This window comes from Cavia porcellus, unplaced genomic scaffold, assembly GCF_034190915.1.
Source record: "Cavia porcellus strain 051 isolate PalLab524CR breed Dunkin Hartley unplaced genomic scaffold, mCavPor4.1 scaffold_6, whole genome shotgun sequence".
Taxonomy (NCBI): Eukaryota; Metazoa; Chordata; class Mammalia; order Rodentia; family Caviidae; genus Cavia; species Cavia porcellus.
This window is the reverse complement of record NW_026947489.1, coordinates 28,361,454-28,381,189: the sequence shown is the minus strand read 5'-3', so window position 1 is coordinate 28,381,189 and position 19,736 is coordinate 28,361,454. Positions and strand designations below refer to the sequence as shown.

The 19,736-nt window shown below is 44.6% G+C and overlaps 1 protein-coding gene across 2 annotated transcripts in view; it reads right to left on the bottom strand.

Moving 5' to 3' along the window:
* Positions 1 to 1,244: 1,244 nt before the first annotated feature.
* Vps39 (VPS39 subunit of HOPS complex) overlaps positions 1,245 to 19,736 on the bottom strand; it is a 52,531-nt gene continuing 34,039 nt past the window's right edge. Inside the window, exons 9-25 of one of the 2 annotated variants that reach the window (XM_003475713.5) lie at positions 16,655 to 16,775; positions 16,435 to 16,555; positions 14,929 to 15,058; positions 12,855 to 12,997; positions 10,567 to 10,710; positions 9,939 to 10,080; positions 9,737 to 9,823; positions 9,284 to 9,357; positions 8,905 to 9,003; positions 8,185 to 8,302; positions 7,612 to 7,740; positions 6,844 to 6,946; positions 6,612 to 6,657; positions 4,705 to 4,854; positions 4,419 to 4,553; positions 4,081 to 4,172; positions 1,245 to 3,060 (exon numbers count right to left, since the gene is read on the bottom strand). In XM_003475713.5, coding sequence (XP_003475761.1) covers positions 2,985 to 3,060; positions 4,081 to 4,172; positions 4,419 to 4,553; positions 4,705 to 4,854; positions 6,612 to 6,657; positions 6,844 to 6,946; positions 7,612 to 7,740; positions 8,185 to 8,302; positions 8,905 to 9,003; positions 9,284 to 9,357; positions 9,737 to 9,823; positions 9,939 to 10,080; positions 10,567 to 10,710; positions 12,855 to 12,997; positions 14,929 to 15,058; positions 16,435 to 16,555; positions 16,655 to 16,775 — 1,910 coding nt within the window. In that variant the 3' untranslated portion in view covers positions 1,245 to 2,984. Of the gene's footprint in view, positions 3,061 to 4,080; positions 4,173 to 4,418; positions 4,554 to 4,704; positions 4,855 to 6,611; positions 6,658 to 6,843; positions 6,947 to 7,611; positions 7,741 to 8,184; positions 8,303 to 8,904; positions 9,004 to 9,283; positions 9,358 to 9,736; positions 9,824 to 9,938; positions 10,081 to 10,566; positions 10,711 to 12,854; positions 12,998 to 14,928; positions 15,059 to 16,434; positions 16,611 to 16,654; positions 16,776 to 19,736 lie in introns of both variants that reach the window. The other variant, XM_063250197.1, reaches the window with a different exon arrangement.

Here is a 19,736-nt window from a genome sequence, read left to right as displayed (position 1 = left end):
GCAGTGAAGAAGTCACTAGGGAGAAACATGTCTTCACCCAAGAACCAGTCATCTCCATTCTCTTCAAGACCTAGCATCAGAGGCTGAAAGACAACATCCCAAAAGACGATTCAACTCCAAAATGAATAAACTGGAGAAGTTCAGATAGAACCACAAGGGTGTAACTGTTAGCAGCCAAGACTCAAGGCAGAGCATTTCTGCTTAATTTGGTTTTTGTGTGGTGTCCAGTCCTCTGGTGGTCTCTGCAAATGCTATGGCGGGCATTCCTGGACCTGTAGCAGGAGGGCTAACTGGTGGAAGAACCGAGCTGGGTCCAGCTCCTGAGGGCCTAGAGGGCTTCTTGGATTGTGACTTAAGTCATCTGCCCTGTGCTTAATGAAGTCATGACTCATAGTGGCAGACGGTCTTGATTCCCAAGAAACCTCAGAAGAGTCACAGACAGCTCAAGAGTAGAATGGTAGAGACCACACTGCCTTTTGGAACTAGCAGAACAGACTTGTATTTTCCCACTTCTCCAATGTCCGTGGGTCCCTTACTCCTACCAACCCTATTTCCCTACATGCTGTTATGGTTTATATCTGGATGTTCCCCCAAAGCCTCATGCATTCATGGTTGGGGTTTCCAAGTTGTGATTGGATCATGGAGGCATATTCATCAGCAGATTAGTTACTGATGAGTTCATAGCTAACTGTGAGGGGAGGTAAAGCCCGGCCAAAGGTGGGTCCCTGGGGAGATGGCCTGGAAAGATCTATTTCTTAACTTTCTTTGATCTCACTCTCTGCTTCCCATTGCCCTGCCATGAGCTATTTCTCCTCTGCCATGTTTCCTGCCTTGCAGCCAGCAGACTATGAACTGAAACCTCCATAAATTGTGAACCAAAATAAACCTCACTTCCTCTAAGTTGGGAGTGTCAGGCATTGTGTCCTGGCAAAGAGAAGGTAAGATACACGCTCTCCCAGCCATCACAGCCACAGGAGCACAAGAGGCCCTGTTGTGTGAAGCGACAAGGGAGACAACCTGGATTATCCAGGACTTCCATGACAATGGAAATGTTCCCTACCTGTGCTGTTGACTCAGCCCACAACTTTGCCTGTCATACTACTCAGCAGAGACTGAACAGTGTTACGTGACTTTTTTCTTAGTCATTAGCTTATTCTCTATTCTTAGTGAAATTACTATTCTTTCATTACATTTTCATCAAAATCTGTGGAAGGGGGAAAAAAGGAGACTTATACAGACTCATCTTCTTACTTGGTCATGTTTATTATGAGTGTTAAGAAACCTCCATTAGTCCTCGCAATAGCGCGGTTGTCTCTCTGGGAAGGAAGGGTGGAGTTTGGGAAAACAGTGGAAAGGGAACAGTCTTTATTGTATGTTTTTTACTGTGTCAACCACAGGTCGCAAGAATGGAAGATACAGAGCAGCAGGCCAGGAAGGCAGGGAGGTTCTGGCCCTGCTGCAGGCCCATCAGGCGCTTCATGGAGGGTCACAGTCTGCTGGGGCCATAGCAGCACTGTTGCTCCTGGGTGGTGGTGGTACTGCTGCTCCAAATGCTGCTCATGTTCTCTCTTGGTCACTTTTGACCTCCATAAGAGCTTGCCTGAGCAGCCCGGTCCACTTGTGCCCGGTGAGTCAGCCCACAGCATGGCACAGTACGGTTTACCAAAGCCTCAGGATGTCAAGGCCAGGCCACTGGACAGCATCAGTGCTGGGAACCATCACCATCTTTATTGCCTTTAAAGGCACCAAAGCAGGAAGACTACAAGTGTACAAGAAGCTTGGGGAGGACAGGATGCAGGACCACATGTCCCACGTAGCCTGTGGTTCTAGGCCCCACCTGTGCACCACTGGCAGGTAGGGTCCCCACAGGCCCAGTGGAGCTGGGGGAGTTCCTATGTAGACCCACAGGCTCCTGCCCACCACCTGCATTGCTCTGTCATTCCTTGCCCCATCACAAAATCACATCACTATAGTTCCCGAGCTGATCATTCCCATTGTGCCAGAGATCTACCTTCTGGTGCCATCCTCCAATCCTCACAGAACAAAGCAAGGAGTGATGGCCAGGCCCTGCTGCAAGGCTAGAGGGCAAGACCCACAGTACAAAGCAAGGTATCCACAGCTCAGAAGACTCTGCTGCTACCTGCTAGGGCAGCTAGGGAGTGAGGCAGGAGGGGGTGCCTCCACAGGACCTTGTCAGAGGTCACAAAACTGTACTGTGCTGTGTCCCCAAGGGCAGGTGCCAAGGTCCTTTTCTGGGCACACAGTGGTGCTCCCCAAGCTTCTGGGCAGACAGTGCACAGCCAAAGGGACCTAGTCACAATGTACCTGGCCATTTCAGTGTGTTCCTGCAAATAAAGACTCCCTCGTTTCTCATTTGACCTCATTTAAATATTAGCTAACCCTTGTGTCCTCGAAGCGGAGGAGAGTCTGTGTGTCGCCATGAAGGAAGAGATAAAGGGGGTGGAGTGGGAAATAAATAGAAGTAAAAAGGAGAATGACAACTAAAGAGACAAGCAGGGAGTCTTTGGGGTACACAGGGCACACTGCTGTGGTGAAACCACTGGCATGACATAGACAACCGGCCACTTATTCTTTGTAGCTGGGGGGCTCTGGTACTATCCTCCCACGGGGCTCTCTAGACAGCCATGCTGAAGACTGTGAGACCACACACTCATCTTAACAGCAAACTCTCTGAACAACTTGGTGGCACGGACGTCTGGTCTCCTGTCCAGGCGGGTACGGATTCTCTGGACCTGCCCGCAACACAACGGTAGAAGGTGCAACTAATCTCTTTTTCTACTAAAAAGCTGACAACGCCAGATCATGAGTCTAATTAAGTCAGAGATGTTCCAGGGTGCAAGAAAGCCAGCAGTGTCAAAACGGGGTGACACCTGGTGGTGGCAGACCCTGATTCTTGGGCCGGCTGCTCCTTCACCTTTCTTGTATAGCCACGCCGTTTACTGCCGCATGCTTGGATGCTGGGCTCAGGTGTCAGCTGGGTTTACCTCTTTGGAACAGAAGTAGTGCACGACCACTCCATTGGGGTATCTTGCAAAAGCACTGTGGGGAGAGAAAAGGCTCAAGAGTGCGGGCAGTTGCATACTCTTTCCCCAGCTCTCGCAGAGACTTCACACCCAGGAACCACCCCAGAAGCAGTCCATCTGTTCCCAACGGACAGTTGCCCCAGGAGCCTGTGGGATCCTGGCCACCATTTCTGATAAGGAACTGAACAGAGGATGTGCTGCACAAAGCTCAAGTGTGGGAGGATACTTCTGTCTTCCCCGCCCTTCTAAGTACTGAACCCGGTACCCTAGGGGTGCTCTATCACTAAACTATATTCCCAGGCCTTTTTTTTTTTTTTTTTTTTTAAATGTTTTTAGCTTTTAAAATTATTTTTAAAGTTTTGACATAGGATCTCACTATATAACTCAGGTAGGCCCACATGCACACACACACACACACACACACACACACACACACACACACACACAAAGTGAAAACTCAGTCCTGGCTCACAGGAGGCTGATGATCCTCAAGACAATAAGCTTCAGGCTAATTCTAACAAAGGACAGTAGTTAGATCTTTGGAAAGGAAGGAGTCTTCTAGCCATTCAAAAAGAGATGAGCCAGTTCTTTGAGAGGAGGTTGCTGGAACATGTCTTAACACTATAAGATGCCAGCTCACGTGCTTGTTCCAGTTAGGAGATAGCAGGCTGAAACATCTCTTGTATCTTAAACCGTAGTCTTCCAGTAAAAAAAAAAAAGATCTCTTGTATCCCTTCAGAGACTCATCCTTAAGGACTTCCAGCCCACAAATGTCTCTCAGATACCACAGCTACATCGTTATTTCTAACTGCTAAAAGATCTCCTGGTGTGAGAATTCAAGAGTTCCACACCACACATGCCGTGTGTTTCAATTCTCAAAGCCACTGACAGACAACATGGCCTGCCCTCTTAATTGTTCAAGAAGCAGAGGTAGTCAAGACAGCCAGCAGCTGTGTCTTCCCCCGGGTGCTCTGGGTGCTGCCTGCCCCCAGGGAGCACCCATCACGCTCAGAGGCTGTGGGTGGAAGCAGCTCACCTGTTCCCAATCTTCTTCTTGCACACCATACACACCTTCTCCTCCGTGATGATGCACTTCACCTGCTGGTGCAGAATACGCTCTTCCTGCACCTGGAAGACAGTTTGGGGGAGAAGCTCCATGCCCATGTACACAACAGAAGGCACAGATTAGCATCACTTCCTCTCAGGGTCTAGGTTCTCCTTGTTGGAACTCCTCCAGTTAAATGTCAAGCTGGCCGCTGGGTCAGCCTGTGCTATACAGACCAGGTATGGAAAGCTCTGCCTTGCTGGGAACAGACCATGTGGAAACTGTCACACTATGAAAGAAAGCTGCCCTTGAGTCTGAAAGGCTCATACCCTCAGGAACTCCGCATGGAGGAGGTTCTTGAGCACTTGATTGAACCGTTTCTTTTGTGCATTTTCTTCCAACACCCTTTCTAGAAAGATGCGGATGTCATTGATCTGAGTGTTTGCTGGCAGGAGGTTGATGGCCTAAGGACAAGAACAGAAGTAGGGATGGGCTGAAGCAGTACAGGAGTGAGACCTGGAAAATACTGGAGGCCAAGAGCTCTCGGCCCCAGCCCTTTCCCTACTCCTCTTCTCATCCAGTGCCCCACAGCCTCCCTGAGGACTTCTATCTGACCTTGGTGGTGTCCAGTTTGCTATGATGCAGCTCAAGGACCTGCAGTGCAGCCTGGAGGTTGGCTTGTGGTTCCAGCAGCTCCAACTTCATTGGCCCAAGGCAGTGAATACTGGGGGGTGACAGGTACATCCGAAGCAGGGACAGATACACCTGTCTCACAGACACAAGTCACAGACATCAGGGGACAGGAACCTGGCCTGACTGAATGCACCTGAAGATTAGGGGAGTTGGTCTACAGCAATAGTGTCTGGGGAACACTGAACACTCATTTCCAACTTCTAAAATTTCAGTAAAGTCAAACAGACAAACAATTGCAAAAGCAGTAGTAAAGACTAGATTTCCAGCCCCCGCCCCACAGCAAATGGCTCACATTTGTCTAATTTTACACCACTTACAAAATGCTATTATTGCAAAATAACTGAAAAACGTTTCTCATTCTCTTTGGTTTTGAAAATTGAGACCCTGGCCATCTTTTGGCAGGCAAGGATTAACCCAAACTAGCACATCACATTTCTTCCTGGCTACAATAGTAGTGCCATTCAGTTTCTCTGCCTTGGTACTTAATTAGGGGCTGGGTAATTCTGTGGTTGGGGCTGTCCTGTACATTGTTCAGTAGCAACTCTGGCCTCTACTGGATTCTAGCAACACCCTGCCCCAAGTCATGACAATCACAAATATCTGAAGACATGGACACACACCTGAGGGTCAGACCTCTCAGATGTTCCTTCTCAATTGGCTGATCACATATATTTTTGTTTTTGTTATTTTTGGTGTTTTGAGACAGGATTTTGTTACGTATTTCAGGCTGGACTTGAACTTGCTATGTAGTCCGGGGTAGCTTTGAACTCACAGTGATCCTAGAGCTTTAGCTCCCAAGTGTTGGGATTACAGGCGTGCACTAGTATGCCTGGATAAAAAAAATTTTTGGGGGGAGACATGGTCTTGTTTCTCACTATGAAGTTTAGGCTGGCCTTGAACCCACAAAGATCCCTCTGACTTTGGCTCCCGAGTGCTGGGATTACAGGCATGCGCCACCAGGCCTGGCCCACATGAACTATACACAAACTTAAAGGTGACAGAGGTGCTGTTAAAAATCACATGGATGATGTTTAGGTTATATTGGTCTTGCTCTGTACTGTTTTGTTCAATTTTATTATACCTAACGATAAAGGCAATTCTTTTTAAGATAGCAAAAGGCATTATGGTAACCATTGTTGATTACCTTGTACTCTGTTTTTACATCATGTACTATGTCCATCCTCTGTTTTGACTGAATGCTTTGTTTTGTCATATTTGGTTTTATTCTCTTCCAAAAAAAAAAAAAAAGTAATAAGAACTATGGAAGTAATAAAACCCAAAATGTATAAATGTTGTTGTAAAAAAGAGAGGAAAAGAAAGTGCTCTAAAGGATACCACTGCAAGTGTGTTTAGGTATATTAGGATAGATGACCATATTACTAAGTTTTTGTTGGATCATTGAACACAACTGTTTGCAGTCTCACTGTTTGAATGTCCACTTTGTATGCTTTAATACTGAAACTTGAACAACTATTTCTAAGATGACAATATGTAATCTATTAACTAGTGATTTCTTACTGTTTTTTTTTTTTGAAATTCTGTATTACTTGTACCCTTATATTGTTTTGGTTTTTTTTTTTTCTCCTTTAAATAAAATTAAAAAAAAAATCACATGGATGACCATAGATGTAAACCAGAATTATCCCAAGCAAACCAGGACAGGACGTTGCTTCTCCCTCAAACATGCAAAACTCAGGGCGCTGTCATATGCCCTGTCTCCTTCAGCAATTAATGCTAGTACCATCCAAGGACACACTTAGGGGGTGAAGCTTGCTAAAGCGAGAGGAAAGGCACACATGCTCCCTTGGGCCGGGCCACTACTCACTCACATCTTTGTTGCCGTCTTTGTTTTGGTCATAATGTTTGTGGCAGTACCTGCAAGGGAAAAAATGGTCAACCTAGGTGAGGGGCTGACTCCATGTAGCCACCTGAAACACCTTAAGACAGCCAAAACCAGGGCGGGTATGGAAGACAGGCTGCGGTAGGGCGAGGAGCTGCCTTCTGAGCCTCCAGTGCTCCTCGGCTCCCTGGGGCTGCTGGGAGAGTGTCGGGCTGACTTACTCCTCCGCCATCCTCGTGTCCTTCAAGACATGCACATAGATGAAAAGAGCTTGTTCATGCTTCCCCATGCGCCCCAGCAGGAGTGCTCGCTCTTCTAAGAGGCCTAGGACGAAGAAGGAATAGAAGTCACTGTCACCACCACGATGAGGGTGGGGACTACACTGTTAGTGGACTGAACATAGGTATGGGGTGTGGGCTTAGTATGCTCAATTCACGGCACCAGAATAAAAATAATGAAACAAATTGAGAGTAAACAGGAGAAAATGACTACATTTTTTACAAGAGAAAGGCAGCTATTTTAGGAGGTACATATCCCACCTTTCTAATATCACTTATAAATGGTAACAATATTCATGCAATAGTCAAGTATGTAACAAGACCTACGCAAGTCAGATGCTCCAGGAAGGGAAATCAATATGTGGTCTCAAAGCTCAGAGCTCATATATTAGACAGACATGTCTTTTTTAGATGAATATGCCTGATTACAAAAACTACTAACTGATGAACACGGCCAAGAACATGCTCTGAAGCAAGGAACAGGTTCCAACATAGAGCTATCAATTAGCATGTGGTTCACATCCAGCAAAGAGACCTCGCCCAGCCAAGGTACAAAAGTGACTCTTCAGAGGTGCCAAAACAGGAGCTGGCCTGAAAACCTAGTTTTCCCAGACTCATCTCTGTGGAGGAATGGGGACCAGCAGAAAGGGAAAGACCAGCTTTTGCAGTACCTCAAACTTAGAGACTTCTAGTTTTAAGCCACACACTCACCATCAAAAGGAAAATCGCAGATGAGCCTTCCTGGATCATAGTAGCTGGAAATTTCCAAGAACATGAGCAGCTTTTGCCGGTATTCTCCCAGCTCCCCCTCTTCCTCTCCAGCAGAGACCAGGGCTTTGCCTGTCAGGGAAATCAAGTCAACATGAAAGGATGCTGGGGGCAGCGATGTGTAATCACCAAGAAAAATGAGGAGAGGGGGCTCAGGGCTGCTGCCACATGACCAGAAGGGCTTCGGAGGGGTTTCCAGGTGAAAATCTACTATGCGGTCTCTGTGGTCCCCGAACAGCAGCTTAGTTAAAAAGAGAGAAACACTGGCAGGTCGACCTGTTTCTTGTTTGCACGGCTGTCGTTTTACGGACAGACAGATGTTCCTTATGTCCACCCCTAAGGATGACTCTCAGAGTTGGCCAGACCCAGACAAGGCCATGTTCCCGAGTCTCATGCAGCTAGACCTGGGCCACCGGGTATCTGGCTCCTCTCAGGGACTTCTCGCTGCCCACACACACTGCACTGGCTCTGTCCTGCTCCAAGGTCAGGCCCGCTGGCTCTGGGGTGTACTGGTACCTGCAGGGCAGGACAGCAGGTACTCCTTCATCAGCCCTTGCACCTTCTCGCAGTATAGCTGGATCAGGCAGTTGTGGAAGCAAGAGCCCATCTCTTCCCAGACATGGATGATGTGCTCCTGGGGAAGAATGCAGGGCTGTCTGGCTGCTGCCCGCCCTGCTGTGATCCAGGCCCCGGGTCTCCCTCACATTTTTAAAGCCCCAAAGGTCCTATCTACATTATCCCTTAATGAAGCTGCCAATATCACCGAGGGCCAGGTCTTCTGAAACCACAGGATAATCTCACAATCCAACCCAGCAGTATCAGGAACTGTTTTCAATGTTCAATCTCAAATCCTTTTAATTTTGTCCTATAACCCTTCCAACTCTTGTCTTAGCCCATGTAATTATGGTTAAATGAGTATATTCTGGTACGTAAAATCTATGTGATTATCCTGTATGGTTACAGCAGAGTTAGGCTATATAAATATAACTAACTCTTCTCTAAAGTATTCTTTTATCCCTCTGTAGTTTACTACATTCTAAAGGTATCATTAACAGTAGCATTTCCATCTTGGTTTCTTAGGATCTTTTTCAGAGGAAGCTGAAATAACTCTTTTCCTTACATCTCCACTAGCCCCAAGTGACACAAACCCCAAATCTGAACTGCCTGATAACTGAATCACATAGTCCTGGATCCTGGGTTTAAAGTCTGTTAGTGCTCATCAAAAAAATATCTTACCAGATAAGGAACAGCCAGACTCTTAAAGTTCTCTATTAAGAAGGCAAGAACTTGATCTCGGGGCAGAGCTTCCACCTCTGGAAGATCTTCAGTAAATATCTGTCAGAACACACCTGAGTGATTCTGTTGAGCCCACACATGCACGCACAGGGATTAGATGGGCAGTCATGGAGGGAATGGTGCAGGAGATATAGCCATAGCTGCTTAGTGTGTAGAAACTGGGCCACAGGTCTCCCAGCCCCAGGGCAAGTTTACTCTGTTGTTTCTGCCTTCCCTTTCAAGCCCCAAGAAATGGCAGAAACCTAAACTAGAGCCCTTCCAGCAGCCACTGCTGTCCTAGGGACAATCAGGACCAAGCCTGAGGGGCTCTGCAACCCACCTTCAGGCCATCTTCTGGAAAGTCTCTCAGCACCCACATTGAGTAGGAAAAAATCAAATGCAGGTTTTCTGTGCCTAGAGGAAAAGCAAGACTTGTCAGCACTGGAAAGAATGAAACCTGTGGGGCCAGGGGTTTAGCTCAGTGGCATAAGCGCCTGCTTTGCAAGCTCGAGGTTGTAAGTTTGATACCTGGACGGGGGTGGGGGGTGGGGGATGGGGAGAATATGAAACTTGTCTAATAGAACCAGGAAGGCAAAAGTCCAGATGGCTCCAGAACTCATGTCACAGACAAGATAGTCTGAATCAGCACTGGCCACTCGGGATGATCACATGCCAAGGGGGTATCAAGCCATTCTTGTGCCAGGCAGAGGAACGAAGTGGGGTGAGAACAATAGAGGGAGGGGACCAACCTACCATACAGAGCTATCCCTGCTGCTTCTCAGAGGTGACTTACCCAGGTGCTGCAGATACTGTACTGTCCTCTCATGGCCCTTTAGAGGGGAGTTTGCTTTCTTGGACTGGTCGACTAGCACCTGCAGAGCTGGCCACAGAGCCGAGAACAAGGTCATAAGCCTCCCCAGGGGAGATGCATCTTCTCTCAGGTTTTACACCAGCAGGCCAAGGACTCCCAGATCCCCAAAGCCCCTCCCCCGCACCTTTCTCGTGGAGCCCCTTCTTTTCATACAGGATTATCAGCTCGCTGTACTTGTGAGCCTTCTTAAGCACGTGCTCACTCTCCTCGATGTGGCAGTGATTATTCTCCAGGCGCAGCAAAGGGGCCACCAGGGCCACATTCGTCTAGGGATAGGTGTAGGGAGCAGGATGTCAGCAGAAACTGCTGCCTGGGGGAGCTCCACCCTTCCTAGTCCAGACCTGCTCTAGCTGAAGGCCAAAAATGTAACACAAGTACAAGAAAGCACACAACCCAGAGGGGAGGGTTACTAAAAAGAATCAAGGTGTGTTGTATACACAGACTAACTCCCCACGATGAATGTATTTTAATCATGTGCTGTGAATGTGTACAAATAAAAATAAAAATTTTTAAAAAGAAAAAAAAAAAGCAACCCTCCTCCCCACTTTTAAGACAGATAGTGGCTTTAAGAGCATAGGTGTCCTTCTATAAAACATGCCTCCATGTCCTATGGGGAGAAGGGTACACTTGCTGTGAGAAATTACTATCTCCACTGACCTTGTGGCACTAATCTTTTTGTTCCCTACAGTGCAGAATTTGCTCCACATCCTGGAGTTTCCGGGCCAGGGGACCCAAGGGCCCAGGTCACTCACATGGAGGTAGCACTTGAGCAGGGTGGTGTCAATGATCTGCAGCAACTTCTTCTTGGATTTGATGGTGGGCGTGCCTTCCATGAGCGGGGAGGTGCTGGACTGGTGGTCAGAGTCATTCAGCTTCTTCACCAGCTGACTTCGTTTCTGCAAAAGTCAAACACGCAGGGTCAAGGCCAGGACTCAGTCAGCTTTCTTCTGTTACCCTGAGCTACTGGATAACTCAGCCTTTTACACTGGGCTCAGCATGGTTGCCTATCAACCATGATTGCACATTAACATTCAGGTTTTCTCAGGGATCAAAACACATGGGTGCCAAATTGCCAGACACAATGATAGCACCAATGTATTTGTCTTTGAGATCAGTTTTTCTCTATTCTGTCCTTTTTTTTTTTTTTGAGACAGGTTCACTATATAATTCAGGCTGGCCTTGAACTTACTATCTAGCCCAGGCTGGCCTTGAACTTACTATGTAGTCCAGGCTGGCCTCAAATTTGCAGTGATCCTCCTGCCTCAGCCTCCTGAGTGCTGGGATTACAGGGCTGTGCCACCATACCCACTTGCCTATTCTAATTTATATAAATGGAATAAACCAGTTTACATTTTTTTTTTTTTTTTTTTTTTTTTTTTTGCATTTAGCAAAGCCCACAGTCTTAGGTGTTTTACTCTCCTGGGCACAATTCTGCTGTTGGTTAACTTTACACATTCTGAGTATCAGTGCAGAAGATCAGAAAAGAGTGCGCACTTATGAGGAGAGGGTATCCTTTTTTTTTTTTTTTTTTTTTTTTTTTTTTTTTGTCTTTTTCGTTTTTATCGGTACCAGGGATCGAACTCATGACTGCCTGCTTACAAGGCAGGTGCTTATGCTGCTGAGCTAAATCCCCAGCCCCTGAGGAGAGGGTATCCTACAACACAGTAGGTCTTGGGGCAGATTACTCCCCAGGAACCTTTTACACTGGGCCCAGGGCTGTACAGTGTGCAGACAGACTCCTGGCAGCCTACCAACCAAAATTCGGTAGCCAGGAGGCCAATGTCAAACAGTTCCAAGCTTAAGTGTGTCCAGCAGACCTGCAGGCATACTGACCCAGACACAGGGAGTGGAAGACAGTACTATAATTTTTAAAGCAATACTTCTTGTGCCCACAGGAGACTTCTTAGAAAGATCCGCAGAACACATACAGAAAATATTCTGACTCTGAATGGGTACCCAGGAAGTAAACAAGAGCTTTGTGTAAGATATGTCATGCACAAGAATCTAATACTCCCAACCAATGCAAACATTATATATAAGCCATAACATATGCTAAGACAAACAGCATCAAAGGTAAGAAACAAGTGAATGGGGAACCAGAGGGGAAGGGAGTTTAAAAAAAAGCTTAATATATACATGTACCCACTCTCCATTTGTGATAAGTAAATCAATAAAAAGCACACAAAAGTAGTGGGACGTGGTGGTGCATGCCTGTAATCCCTGCACTCTGGGAAGCTGAGGCAGGAGAATCACAAGTTCAAGCCAAGCCTCAGCAATGCAGTAATTTAGTGAGTCCATGTTAAATTTAAAAGTTTAAAAAGGGAGTGAGGGCGGTGCACAGCTTAATGAAAAGCTGTGAATTCAATCCCCAGTACTGCAAAAAAAAAAAATAAATAAATACATAAAAACTGAAAATAAAAACAAAAGCTAACAAATAAATACACATAAAAGTCTAAGAGGACAACACAGCCCCAAAAGTAAACTATTAGTAAACTTACTACAATAAATAAACTATCAGTTATTTACTTCTGACAGCAGAGTTATACAGCAATTTGTACTTCTGTTTTGTACTTTTCTATGTTTTCACAGAGCTATTTTCCCCCGTAATTATATAAAATATTAAAAAGTTTATTTTAAAAACAGTTAGCTTTCGCCAGGGTTTTAGCTCAGCGGCTAAGTGCCTGCCTGACAAGCACAAGGTTGGGAGTTCAATTCTCAGCATCAAAACAAAAACAAAATCAAAAACAGAAACATTAACTCTCTTAGGAACTAAAGTGTACTTCTGGTAATTCCTATAATCACTTAGTATGAAATTACTAGGAATTCTGTAAGTTTCCTGGTGTCAGGATTTGGTAAAACAAGCTTGATGGTACTATTATCCTGGGAGAACAGCGCCTCACACAGGTGCCTGCACATGAATGACCTCAGCAGCAACCATTTCACAGCATGCTTCGGCCTTCTCTGAAGCCTCAATCCTTGCTACAGAGAAACAGCGAACGGAGCTGCAGGTGAATCCTTTTTGCCCCTGCACGGTACCTACCTGCGTCAGGTAGTCGATCAGTGCTAAGTGAGCCTTCTCCAGCTCAGCCCCTGACAGTGCGGGCAGTGGGTTAGGGTACTGCAACTGCTTCCGGTATTCTGTGGGTAGCAGGTCGGGGTACAGGCCCATTACATGGGTGGGATCTACAAGAAAGGCAAACGTGAGTCCTCCGCAAATAACAATAAAGATAAAGCAAGATTATTACAATAGCAAAGTTCCAGACTGACAGAAATGTCTCTATATTCAGAAAGACTCAGCGAACTGTGTATATCTGATTTAAATATTATGCATATATTTCACTATAAAACACTATAAAAGTGGCATGACTATCTTCCAAGATACAGATACAGCCACAGAATTAGAAGTGAACCTTTAACAACACTCTAAGTAGAATATAAAAACTTTCAAGAAAAAATTGATGCTATTGAAATGAAAAACATCAACAGACTTAATAAAAAATTTATATGTCAAAAAATAAATATTAGTTTTTATAATCCCAGACAACAGGCCAGGGAACACATCTGTAATATATGTGGGCAAGAAGGTAGTATACTGATTATACAAAATCAGGCTGGGGTTGCAGCTCTGTGGCAGAGTACCTGCCTAGCATGTGTGGAACCCTAGGCTCAATCCCCAGTACTACCAAAACACTAAGAGGAAGTGTTGATTACATAAATCCACACAAACTGGTAACGAATTCTAAGATTTTACTTGGACAAAAGAACTGGCAAAAGAAAGATAAAAATAAGTTTTGCCACACTAAAAATGTAATGTCAAAGTGGTAAAATTTTCTTTTTTTACTCAGAATTTCCTGTAATTTCACAGATGTCCACCTGCCACAAGGACTGGCTAATCACTTAGCCCCTGCCAGCTGTTTTGCATGAGGAGACTTAGGCAGCTCTTTGGAGACCCATCTGGACAAAAACAGAGGCCCCCACTCCCAAGAGTTAGCAAAGAGAAGAATAAGCCAGCTTTGAAATGCATCCTTTGGCTAGCCAGTGACCACAGCCTGGCTGACACACAACTCCACCTACACAACAGACCTGAAGCAAGAGCTGAGCCCAGCAATGCAAGGAAAAGTAACAGATGACAGCTCCTCTAAGCTACTAAGTTTTGGGGTGATTTGTTACATGGCATTAGATAGCTAACACATAGGTGGGTGCAGTTTTTACTGGGGATGTAGTTAACAGGGGAGGTGGAAGGCCAAAGAGGTAGCTATGCCTGAGCAGGATTGCCCAGCTGGTCCTGGCTACAGAGTGATTGCTGTTCAGCTTCCTGTTTCCTGCCGGGAGCACTCACAGAGCTGTTTCCAAGCCTGGCCACCTGGCAACTGTTTAGCACTTCCAGCTGCCAAACCACCAACATTCTAACACATCCTGCTTCACTTATCAGATGCTGCTTAGGGCATTCAGAATTGGCTTCCTTGTCCACACACACACAAAGAAACCTGAACAGATATAGGAGTTACCATAGAGCATTACAGGCCAGGGTTGAGGGATGGGGGGAAAGGCAAAGCAAAGGGGAGGAAGAAGAAAAAGGAACATGTAGAAATAACATGTTTAACAAAGACAGTAACACACACAGTGCTCCACAGTGGAGGCCACCTCATTTACACAGCACACTGGTAAACATCAGCACTGTCCACCTCATGCAAGGGGGAACTCAAACACACACAGTGGTCCAGCAGCCCCGGCCGAGTAGGCTGGCTACTGTCAAAGTTCCTGCTCATGCCTAGGTATGAGCAGAAGTCTTAAGACACTAAGAAAAGGAAAGACTTTGTAGTGTTGTCTTGTGATGGCTCTAGAATGTGTCCTACTGTTCAATCTAGGGACCTCTGTGTAGGACAGCATCCCATAGATACTACCTGATCAAGTACATATATGGTCTGAAAATTCCAAGTTTCTGGTTATGGATAAGACCAGATTAGGACTGTAGATATGCAACCATTATAGCCATCACAAGATCATGGTAGGCCCGAGGATCAGTTTTCCCCATTCTCAGAAGTTTAAGATCCCTGACCTGCCTGGTCTACTAGCCTTATAAGCTCCTATCCCAAAGCCACACCTGTAGTTACCTGTGCCAAGCTTAGCAAAGACCTGCATGGACTCATCAAAACGCTTTTGGCAAAAGAGGTTGAAGGCATACAAGTTCTTGATATGATGGATTTGTTGCTGCTTTTCACTATCAGAATCATCTTTCATTTCCTGCCAAGAGAGTAGAACAGGTTAAGTGATTACTAACCCAGTAAACACATATTCAGCATATTCTGGGTGACACTATCTTAGAAGCCACAGAAGCTCAGGACGCACAGCACCAACGTGTGTCTGCCCCCACAGATGCAATCTAACCACAAGTAACCATGCAACTAAAACACACCAAGGTTTCTGTAAATAGCCTAACCAGTACTCCTGAAGACTGCCACGGTCATGCAGAACAAGGAAAGGAAAGACAATGTCACAGGCCTGAGGACACTAAGCATATGTGACAATTAAATGCAATACAATTTCCAGATTTGATTCTGGAACAGAAAAAAAGGACAGTAATGAAAAAAAGTTGGTCAAGTCTGAATAAAGTCTTAAAATTAGTTTTAAAGCAAAAATCTAAAATGGGACAGGGTAGGTATGAAGGCAGAAGCAGTCTGAGCAGGGCTCCAGGACGGGCGTCAGCAGGGATCAAGCCTGCGGCAGCAGGGAAGAGCGGCAGTGAGCCACGTGCAACCAGGCAGGGATGGCAAGGGAGGAGAAAGGGGGGTGTGTTCATGGGAAAGGGGACAGATATGTGCAAGACCCTGAAATGACAGAGAACACGGTATGCTCAAGAATGAAACATCTGGTGAGACTGCAGAGTTGGGAAAGAGCCTACTTATCACAAAAGTACAATAAACTTTTTATTACCTTTCCCCCTTATATCCCATTTAATCAGTCCTTACCAAATCTAATTTCTTCTTCACAACATATCAGTCCCCTTCTTCCCTTTCCTTCCCTATGGCCACCTGAGTCTAGCCACTGTCGGCATATGACTAGGCTTATTCCCACACCCCCTTTTTTTTTGAAACAGGGTCTTGTTACATAGCCAAGGCTGGCTTTAAACTTGTGATCCTCCTGACTCAGCCTACCAAGTGCAAGGATTGCTGGTATGCTTCAAAATTAACTTTTGTTATCTTCATCCAAATGTCTTTAAATCTGCACTGTTCCATTTAGGCTCAGAATGACTTTCGCTGTTTCTTGAAATCAAATGCACTCTCCACAGATTATAATCATCATCACTGAGAATGTTTATAAGAGTAAGACCTAGACGCTAAAAGTCAATTTCAAAATGGTTCCTGGAGGGGCTGGAGATTTAGCTCAGGGGCCTAAGAGCCTTCCTGGCAAGTGTGAGGTTGTGAGTTCGATGTCCAGGACCAAAAGACATGATTCCTGGAAACGGAAGCTCCACTGGAACAGGGCACAGTCACTGCTTTGCCATGGGCAACATGTCACACAAACTTAAAGAAAAGTAACTGTTTAAATACCATCTATATCACATTCGGCCTTTTGAAAACAAAGGCAACTCACCCCAAAATCTCAGGAATAAGACTTACTGCAAGTTGCAGAGCCAATTCAAACTGTTTATCCTGGAGCAGCTGTTGGATCTGGGTTGCCATGGGAACAGGAATGAGTCTCCAAACAAAATGATTGCTGGCCACGTAGATAATGTTCAATCTGGATGCAGAAGTAAGATTATCAGTAGAAGATGAAGACACAGGCGACTTTAACCCTGGAGATAGCATGGTAGCCACAGTGAAAAAAGAAATTCCTTACCCCCCTGAGATAATAAAACGAGGCTTTTGCAGTTCAATGCTCTGCACCAGAAGCCTTGGCTCAAACGTTCGGATCTCCACGTATCGAGGCAACACTGCGATGATGTAGGGGGGCTGGTGCTCTGTGCAAGAGAGAATGGGCTGAGCTACAGCTCCATTGAAAAGCTCTGTTACAGACTCAGTTGCTCATGTGACACCGCGTTCAAATGAACTTTCAATAAAAGTCAAATACCATCAGTCAAATACCACAGTCAAATAGTCATCCCATGATGGTACGAAAGGGAAGGACATCACTTAGCTTGAGTGATGCCAAGGAGGGAACTTTCCTGCGCAGAAAGGACGTGCTGGCTCTGCAAAGGGACCCGACCCCGCGCCCACACATGCCCTCTCTCTTCAGTCAAAAGCAGCTGGACAAAAGCTGGATGTGGCAGCCTTTAGCAAGGCCTCAGGGGAAAAGCTGACTACAGACTGTTTCTTCCCTCATCTCAGAAAGAGGAAAAGAAAAGCAGTTTCTTACTTCTCAAGCCACATGGCTCACCAGCGTTTCTGCCTGATTTTCACAGGTGCAATGTTCCATTCAGTGGCTGTTACGATTTGAGCACTTTCACCCCCATCATGTGTTGGAATTTTATTTTGAGATAGGTGCTAAAGTGTGACTCTCTCACCTCTGCCTCCTGACCATCTGTGATTATAGGCAGGTACCACAATACCTGGTTTCTCTATTTTTTAAAAAATAACACCTAAATATATCTACTCTCTCCTGCCTGTACTATATAATATGCATGGGACAAACCAGAGCTTAAACATGCAGGTGAAGTAGAACCAAAGCACTAAAGAAGTCAGTATGTAAAAAGCCCAAAACTCTTATGAGGAAAGCCTTTCTTTTTTTTAGAGGTTGTGTGATGAAAGATCTAACACAGAACATAGCCTTTAAAATACAAAAACTGAGCTGGGCATGATAGCACATGCCTGTAATAACCAGCACTGGGGAGGCTGAGGCAGGAGGATCATTGTGAGTTGGAGGTCACCCTCAGCTGAAAATGAGTTCCAGGACAGCCTAAACTGCAGAGTGAAAGACTATCTCAAGAAAGACAAAACAAGTAAACAATCACAAACTTATAATGACACTGAATAACGCTTTGCTTTACTTTTTACTGAAGAAATTAAATATAAACAAATTAAATATAATTGTATCAACTTAAAAATAGGAAAAATAGAGCCAGATGTGATGGCACATGCCTATAATCCCAGCACTTGGGAGGCTGAGGCAGGAGGATCACTGGGAGTTCAAGACCAGCCTGGGCTACAAAGTGAGCTCAAGGCCAGCCTGAACAGAATAGCAAGACACTGTCTCAAAAAAACAGCAAAAAAAAAAAAAAAAAAAAAAAAAAAGGAAGTGGAGCTCAGTGGTATGGCATTTGCCTAGTACGCATGAGACCCTGAGTTTGAAGCCTAGTACCACAGAAAGAAAGAATAATTAAAAATAAAAACATATCAGCCACTGTCATGGTGTATGACTATAATCCCAACACTCAAGAGGCTGAGGCAGGAGGACTACTTCAAGATTGAGGCCAGTCTGGGCTATGTAAGTGAGTTCAAGACTAGCCTGAAGTACAGAGCAAGACTCTTCTCAAAAAAGCAAAAATAAATAAATAAAATAAATATTTTCACAGCTATGTTCCATATTATATCAAGAACTGGTAAAAAAAAATTGTGATGAGCTATTACCTCATACTCATTACAAAGGACACTATAAAATAAAAAAAATTTAAAAGTGTTATGGAAATCGGAATGAAGAGTCCTCAAAAAACTAAAACTAGAAATCCTGTTTGACTCCCTGCTAGGGATCTTCCCAAAAGAGTTAAAGACATCATATTATGGAAACACATGCACACCTATGTTTACAGCAGCACAATTCATATAGCTAAATCTTGGAGTCAGCCTATATGTCCATCAACAGGTGAGTGAATAAGGAAAATGTGGTTATTTACATACATTAGAGTATTATTCTACCATAAAAAAGGGGTAAACGTGGGTCACTTATAGGAAAATGGATGCACTTTGAGACCATAATGTTAAATGAAATAAATGAAAGACACACAAAGTATCACATGGTTTCTCTTATATGAGAACCTCAAAATATAGAGTACTTTAAAAGTAAAAGATAAATAATAGGAAGTAGGGAGATAGATCTTTCTCAAATGAGAAGGCGATCAAGAGAGGGAGAGAAAGGGAAGAGAAAAGATATGAAGAAAAGAATTGCTGTGTTAAGTCCATGTACCAACTCTACACAAGGAATGGTACCACCAGTTTTTATTTTTATAAACCAGGGACAAAACTCATGACCCTGCACTTACAAGACAAGTGCTTGTGCCACTGAGCTAAATCCCCAGCAGTCTACACAGTAATATAATCACCATGTACTGCAAATATGTACTAATAAATGGTGAAGCAGCTATAAGAAACAGCATGAGGGTTGCTCAGAAAATTACAGGTCAAATTACCAAAGGCTCCAGAAATCCCTCTTCTGGTAGAGCCAAAAGAATTGAAAGGGATATTTGCATATTTATGTCCATAGCAACATTATTCAGCAGCCATAGGTGAATGCAAACCGAGTGTGCATGGACAGACAAAATGTGATATATACACAGAATGGAGTATCATTCAGCCTTGAAAAGGAAGAAAATTCTGTCAGATGGTACAACTTGGACAAACCTTGACATGATGCTAAGTGAGAGGCCAGGTCACATAAAAAGACAGCTACTGATTGATGCCACTTATAGAAAGTGTCTAGAAGAGTCAAATTCATTGAAATGGAAAGCAGGATAGTGGCTGTCAGGGGTAGTTGTTTAGGTCTAAGAGCTGCTGTTAACCAAGATGAAAAAGTTAAAAAATACATTTAATATTACTGCATTTAAAAATGGTTAAGATGATGAATTTTGTTAAATGTTTTTCACAATATTAAAAATAGTTTTAATGTGAAAAGTTAGCAAAAAGCAAACCACTAGGTGGCATAATTAAACAGAAATTTAACTTTAAAGAACATACTGTATTCTGCCAAGTGTGGTGACGCACACCTAGAA